General features: G+C 51.1%; 1 protein-coding gene across 2 annotated transcripts in view; it reads right to left on the bottom strand.

Moving 5' to 3' along the window:
* Nucleotides 1-1,476: 1,476 nt before the first annotated feature.
* ntf4 (neurotrophin 4) overlaps nucleotides 1,477-7,687 on the bottom strand; it is a 7,254-nt gene continuing 1,043 nt past the window's right edge. Inside the window, exons 1-2 of one of the 2 annotated variants that reach the window (XM_084677478.1) lie at nucleotides 7,649-7,687; nucleotides 1,477-4,077 (exon numbers count right to left, since the gene is read on the bottom strand). The exon at nucleotides 7,649-7,687 is cut by the window's right edge and continues 292 nt beyond it. In XM_084677478.1, coding sequence (XP_084533604.1) covers nucleotides 2,913-4,058 — 1,146 coding nt within the window. In that variant the 5' untranslated portion in view covers nucleotides 4,059-4,077; nucleotides 7,649-7,687 and the 3' untranslated portion in view covers nucleotides 1,477-2,912. The remainder of the gene's footprint in view (nucleotides 4,078-7,648) is intronic. The other variant, XM_084677479.1, reaches the window with a different exon arrangement.

The raw sequence follows: 7,687 nt of genomic DNA, 5'->3' as shown, positions 1-7,687 counted from the left end.
TCCCTCTCCCCTGCCCCCCTCTCCTCTCCCCCCTCCCTGCCTCCCTCCCTCTCCTCTCCCCTGCCCCCTCCCTCACCTCTCCCCTGCCTCCCTGACCTCTCCCCCTTCCCTGCCTCCCTCTCCTCTCTCCCTCCCCTCCCTCCCTCCCTGCCTCCCTCCCTCCCCCATCCCTGCCTCCCTCTCCTCTCCCCGCCCCCTCCCTGCCTCCCTCTCCTCTCCCACCTCCCTCCCTCCCTGCCTCCCTCACCTCTCCCCCATCCCTGCCTCCCTCTCTTCTCCCCTATCCCTGCCTCCCTCTCTTCTCCCCTATCCCTGCCTCCCTCTCCTCTCCCCTGCCCCCTCCCTGCCTCCCTCTCCTCTCCCCCCTCCCTCCAAGGTTAGAACCCTAACAACCAGCTCAGGTTCTTGGGGTACCTCTGGAGAGCTCAAACAGACAAGCGACCAGCAGGGGGGAGGAACAAGTCATCAACTGCTCACAAGCCATAACAGAAACACACCACTGCAGCTGAGGGCAGGACCGAGGAAGGAGGGCAGGACCGAGGAAGGAGGGCAGGACCGAGGAAGGAGGGCAGGACCGAGGAAGGAGGGCAGGACCGAGGAAGGAGGGCAGGACCGAGGAAGGAGGGCAGGACCGAGGAAGGAGGGCAGGACCGAGGAAGGAGGGCAGGACCGAGGAAGGAGGGCAGGACCGAGAGAGTCAAAGAAACGTGTAGTCTCTGTGTTTACGATGCATGTCAAACAACCAAGACAACAACAAACTTTTGGGGGTTAAAAGGTGATAGAAACTAGAAGAATAAATATCTGTATTATAAATCTTGGGATCAATTTGTAAAATGTGTGTATTTTCAGTTGTATTTTTAATTTTTTATAACTATTTATTTTCTTTATGTATGCATTGAATAACTGTAAATGTACATGTTGATTTTACTTCTAAATTATGACTGACTTGATTTGATTGTTTTTAAAGTCAATATGAAAATGGTGATTAAAATATGCTACTGTAAGTGTACATTTTGAAAACGTGCTATGATTTCAACAACAACAAAAAATATCCACAATTATAGTACTACCAATTGAAAATAACATCTGCAAAACAATGATGATTAAAAAAATAAAATAAAGTGGTCCCCAATCTGGATCTTCAGATCATCAAATGGAGCTTGTGTCGTGTGTGTGTGTGTATTCAGGAATGAGTCTCCTTACAGACAGGAGTTTGTCTGTTGGGACAGTCAGTGTCGTATGCACATATGAAGTCTAAAGTCCACAGGTAGGGTGAATATTGGTGAAGAGGGACACTCAGAAATATGACTATGGTCCTGAGCACGACGCCAGCAGATCTTCCACTGATAACGGTGCTGGTTGACGAGATAACGAGACACACAGACCGGGTCCCACTTTCCCAGTATTCAGCTTCCTCTCCCACAAAACTAACAGACACCACAGGGGTCAGAGTCTGAACAGAATCAAGACAGAATGTACCAGAAATCATCTTTTAGTGAATGAAATCAAATCCTTTACAGCACATTACACATACAGTACATATATTTTTTTTAAAGTCAGTTGTATAAATATAATGAATCACATACATATATGTGGTATTACATGGTATTTGTGGTCAAAATGTATCCAATAGGAGCCTTTCTGGATTCTTGGTGTCCTTTGGAAAGGCACATCAGATCACACAACTCGACACATTCAGAATTATCACTGGAGTACACACTGAAAGTAAGGATGCGGTTAAACCGTCCATATAGACCCTATAGGTTCCATGTATCAACTTAAACACGTTTCTGTCTGGTGAAGGGTTGCATGTTAGCTTTAGGCATCCGTTTGTTTTTAGCGGGAACCTGGAGAATGTTGTCACACAACTGTTGGTGTTAAGCTGTGATTAGCTTCCCTCTTCTGCCTCTGAGGAAGCCAGCCTCACAGTGACAGCAGCAAGGCTGTGGTGACTCACTCTCCAGGACTAGCAAGGAAACATTCCCCTCATTTCTCCATTCCTCTGAACTGATACATGGTTGTGTTCTTCGTGTGGATCTGAGCCGTACTCAAGGACACAACCAAGTTGACCTAGACCGAGGGAGAACATTCCACAATAAATGCTAATTTTTCTTTTAGCTGTTTAAAATGAGCGACCCACAGAGAACAGGAGTCTCCAGCCCTGCTCCTGGAAAGATACCTGCCTGTAGACCACGGTCTCTAACCCTGCTCCTGGAGAGATACCTGCCTGTATGTTTCCTCTCCAACACTAATCTAGCACACCTGATTCTAATAAGGAGCTGCTTGATCAGGTAACTAGTGGTGAACCAGGTCAGATAAGTGTGGTGGGAGCACAAACCAACAGGCAGGTCAGGTAGCTCTTCAGGAACAGTTGGAGACCCCTGCCTTCTCAAACGAGATCTTGCAGGTCAGTGCTTAGAACTAGCACACCTCCGAACACTAGGTGGCGCTCTTTCCTCAACCTATCAGAGAAGACTACAGGCTGGAATCATTACTAGTGATAAACAACACCTTAACATGAATCAGCCGTGAGTCTATAAATATATCCAACGATACGTACGTTTGGACTGTACAGAAATCTGAGAAACGCTTACCGTTTACATATCGTACACATAGAGAAATATATTAATATCAAGCAGATACTCATGCTTTCATACTAAACAACAATAACTTACATCATGTACGCTAGCGAAAACACAGTACATTCGAGTATTGAGGTTTGCTTGTTTTCGTGTAGTCTGTTTCACAGGTGGCTGTGAAGGAGAGAGGGATGGCGGGAGCAGGGGGTATGGCCGGGGGGGCGGGGAGGGGACGATGTTGTGGATGACGAGCAGCACTCCCAGCTTGCGAGGTCCCTCCCCAGCCCACCTCTGTTCTTCCGAAGCGCCCCGCTCCCCCTACACAGGCCCTCCTCACCCCTCCACCCTCCCTCTCCTGTTGGCCTGGGACAGCAGCACGCACACGCAGGAGGAGTCGATGCGGATCCACCTCCAGCCTGTCCTGTTGTTTGAGTCTCTGGTGAGGGCGCGCACGTACGACTGCCTGGCCTTGCACTGGCTGGTCCACTGCTTCTTATCCACACCCCTGCACGTGCCCCCCGCCACGCCCTGCGCCTCCGGGCTCCTCCCTGCGGCCCCCGGCCCCCGGGGGGGCGCGCCGGGCGCGGGCGGCTCCTGGCGACAGCGCGTCTCGTAGAAGTACTGTTTGAGCGGCCCGGTGAGGGTCTGGATCTCCGGTACGATGGTGACATTGCGGCCGTGCATGTCGATGGCCATCTTCTTATCCATGACCCATCTGCTCTCCATGTCGCACACCGCCTTCTCGCCCATCTTGGCGGGGGTCAGGTGGGAGCGCTTGTTTCGGACCGCCGGGCGGCGCCCCTCGCCCGCCCCCGGGGGCGACTCCGCCCAGCTCCTGTCCGGCTCCCTGTCCCCGTGACCCTCGATGTGCTGGTCGGCGTCCAACACCTCCTCCTCCTCCCCCTGCTGCTCCTCCTCATCCTGCTGCTCCTCCTCCTCCCCAGCAGGAATGCCTGACTCCAGCAGGAGCAGAGGGGGGTGCCCTGGAGGAGAAGCAGAAGGGGAGAAGAGGACGCGAGGGTGGGCGTCTAAAAACAGCTCGTCCCCCTGGAAACCCTCCATCCCCGCCCACTGCCCCGGCTCCACGCCCTCCACCACGCCAGCAGATCTGTAGTCCTCCGACGCTCCCTTATCCTGGGAGACGTAGTCCTTCCGGCTTGCACTGACAGACGTCCTGAGCTGTCTTTCAGCGTCGCCGTTCGAATCAAAACTGGTGTCCGAGTGAAGCGCTGAGGGGTCCGAGAGGTCCTTGTCGGGCCCCGCGTTGAGGCGGTGGGTCCCGGAGTACGCAGGAGTGGTGTTGTGGTCCTCCTGCGAGGCAGCGCCGCGGGAGGCGGAGCGAGAGGCGGCGCCGGAGGCGGAGCGGCCACCCAGGTGTCTGCCGGGGTCCGTCGTCGCGGGGACGTTTCTGGCCACGGGGATGTGAGGGAAGGGCAGGGCCGAGGCAATCACCATGGCAACCAGGGGAAGCCAGTGCATCACTCCCAAGACGTATCAACTGATGGATGTAGAGACACAGAGACGCACGTTAAACAAAGGGAAAAAAGTATTTGCGGATACCTTTTTACAAGCAATAGTCATGGAGTCATGAAGTGCACCTCAGCCAACCTAAACCTTCAAGAGGAGAAACTCCCAGGAAAACTCATTCAGAAACATGTTAGAAAGCTTGTGAGGAGCAGTTGAGTGAGGACTCCCCTCCTCCAGAGAGGGTCGACAGAGAGGTGCAGACCAGAGGCTGAACAACAGTCATGCATCAAGAGGAGAGAAATGTGCACATGGATGTTGAAACACAGATTTACAGAGTTCAATTAACAGGATCGGTTACAGGCCCCCACAATTATACTGACATTGCGATAAAAAAAACAAGTTTAATGAGAGTTTTTAAAAGGCTGCCTGTTGCTTTGTGGTCGAGTCTTTAATGCTGCAGAGGTAATTTTTTTAATATATACTCTTGGCAGAATGCATGGAAAATTAGACCAACCAGGGCAGCCAAATCGCTGTTCCACTGAGGGGATGGAGGTTAGGAACAAGGGACTTGCTGAAGGGTCTCCTTAGAGAGAACCAGAGAATCGGGAAGAACTCGGACGAAAGAAACCAATTCTGCCCCCCCCCCACCCATCGGGCATGTCCCTTCTAATACTGCTTTTGTTCAACTTGTCAGGGCATGAACATATTTGTTCTTGTGGATTCACTTTGTGTTCGGTCTTGTTGTTGGCAGGGTCAGTGACAGGTGTGGATGTGTGTTTGCAGGCACGTTCCTCAGGCAGAGTAAACATCCCCAACCTAGTTTAAGTGCTTCTCAGTTCGTCCTCACAAAAGTGACAGTGCATCTCTGCGCTACAGCTGGAATCAGACGGTTTCAAGACAACGAGCATTCCAAATTACGCACGCTCTCAGTTAAACAATTATTTTTAGTCAGGTTTGACAGCTAAGCCCAATGGGCTCTCTTTAAATAGCACATTAACCTCTGCTAGCACAGGGTAAAAGATAACATCCGTTTAGCTGCTGACCTGTCGCTCCTGCTCTATTCATCTAAGGAGGTTACAAAAACAATCTGACAAACCTGCTTCTAGGCAACATGCCTTTCTCAGGTGTAGTTAAACGCCCATTTGGCGTGATGTCAGAAATATGACAAACAGGGCACAGAATGAGCAGCATTCACCAGCCAAATGCTGCTCCAATACAAAAGAGGATAGCAGATCTTCTACCAGCTCTAAGCATTGGTCATCTATTGAGTGGCTGGTCAAATTTGAACATCCAAGAGCCATTTGGATCAAATAGAACATGTGCATCCTGGTGAAACACAGTGGAGCGCTGGTGTGTGTGCGTGTGTGTGTGCGTGCGTGTGTGTGTGGTCATGATGAATACAGAGAGCGTGTGTGGCCACGTCTTACCACCCACTGGCAACTTTCTTCTGTTTGTCAAGTAGGGGAAGGGAGTTCTTAGAAAGAGTTAACAAAGGTGGAATGCACAGAATGTGAGAGATGAGGGTTAACTGGGTCTAAACCTCAGTGTCCCCAGGCAACAGATAGAGGGATAGGGGGAGAGAGAGGGAGAGAGGCAGAGCGAGAGCGAGAGAGACTGTGAGAGGCAGACAGAGAGAGCGAGAGAGAGGGAGAGAGGCAGAGCGAGAGCGAGAGAGACTGCGAGAGGCAGACAGAGAGAGCGAGAGAGAGGGAGATGAGGGGGCTGGACTGGAAACACCCTGGTCACGATCCCACAGCAGGCAGCGTCAGAGGCTAGGTGACACATTACACATGCATCCGCCTCAGGCCCGACTGTAATCTACCATTAGTGACAAATAGGATAACAACTAGCTTGCTATATTCAAATGAGGTGTTGGAAGAAGCCCCTGCACCCTCAACAGCTGCTCCAAGATCATCTCAAAACATCCTGGCATTGTGGGTTCCTGGAAGCCATTCCAAAAATGTCCAACGTCTAGGTGTGACAAGAATTTGAGTACCAAACAAGTAGACACGCGAGCAGAACGTACCTAGGCTTCCTCCGGGCTCGGTGATCACGGTTCATTTGCCACAATGACACGCGCCATTTACGAGCCGTGCGAGGCTAAACACAGTCCAGCGAGCCAGCTCCACTGTCTGGAGACCAGCTGAAACTTCCAGAACACGCAACCCATAACTAGACAGAAACTGGTGAGGACATGCGGTGTATGACTGGGAGAGGCCAACTGCTCCTGGCTAAAATAAGTAGAGAAAACAGGGGTTTGATAGGAGGGGTTAGGGTTAGGAGAGGAGCGACTGAGGAAAGAGAGACTGGACTGGTGGAGGAGAGACTGGTGGAGAAGACAGACTGGACTGGTGAAGAAGAGACTGGACTGGTGAAGAAGAGACTGGACTGGTGAAGAAGAGACTGGACTGGTGGAGGAGAGACTGGTGGAGAAGACAGACTGGACTGGTGAAGAAGAGATTGGACTGGTGGAGGAGAGACTGGTGGAGGAGAGAGGTTTGTGAGAGGAGAATGGTTTGTGAGAGGAGAGAGGTTTGTGAGAGGAGAAGTCAGTGTGGAAGAACCGCCTGTGAGAAAGGAATCTCCTCAGGAAATTGTTAACCTGCCAATAAAAGCCAGTTGCACACCTGGCCAAGCAACTGTGCAATCATCCTGTCGAGGGATAACCCTCTTTATTCAGCCGGGGTGTCAGAGATGTCAGCTTGACAGGAATAATGCTCTCAATCGAAACCCAGAGTGGATTATCTGATCTCTTTGAAGTCATGCAATCCCGTGAGGGTGCGCACACTTGAGCCATGACCTAACCAGACCTGCGACCTTCCCACTGCTCAGAGCTGCTCTGTCTGCCAGCCCCTCCAAGGTACCGCAGTCTTTGTTGCCTTTAGGAAGACCCTGGGGTGCTGCTCGGGTTTCTGGGCCCCCTGGCTAATTTGGCCCCAAATCATACAGGAAAACATGGGGTCCTACTGGGGCCCCTACAGCCGCACTGGACAGACCCTGACTAGGTGAGTCTGCTTGTGGGACAGAGGTCAGCTATGTGGCGGTGACACCTGCTGTTTGGCGAGGAAAACACTTCAGGCAAATGTTTGTCTTGGTTCCTGAGCTGGTTCTGTCCAGGCCAACAACTCACGTGTGTTCATTCCCAGCGTCGCGCTGCCGCACTGTGCAAACAGACGATTAATTCCAGTTCTATGATCGGTTCATGGCACGCTCAAACAGAGATCCCGTTTCCCTTTATCTGACTACACAGCTTACTTTATTTAATTATCTTCTCCACCAAAGCAAACACACACTCCCTCCTGTGACACAAAAGTCCAGATAGGTTTACATAAATCATGAGCATATTGGCGTGCTTGGCTGTTTAGAAATTACGCGCCCGTTAAACTGTGATCTTGATTTGCAATTTGGAATTGTTATGGGAGATCTTACATCATCAGATCAACAACCAACTCATTATCTGACTGCATTAGGGGACACGCGTTATTAACTGGATAGGCTTGTCTAACTAACCCATGTCCACAGTTTCACATATGATCTACACGATGTAACATTTCTCGCAAAAATCCCTGCAGAGTATGTGTTATTATCCAAGAAGAACCTACCGTTTAGGTGAGATCCGGACCTCTCGTGCTTCCAGCTGA

Source organism: Hypomesus nipponensis, chromosome 17 (assembly GCF_054491055.1).
Source record: "Hypomesus nipponensis isolate SF chromosome 17, ASM5449105v1, whole genome shotgun sequence".
Taxonomy (NCBI): Eukaryota; Metazoa; Chordata; class Actinopteri; order Osmeriformes; family Osmeridae; genus Hypomesus; species Hypomesus nipponensis.
This window is presented reverse-complemented; position numbering and strand designations above follow the sequence as displayed.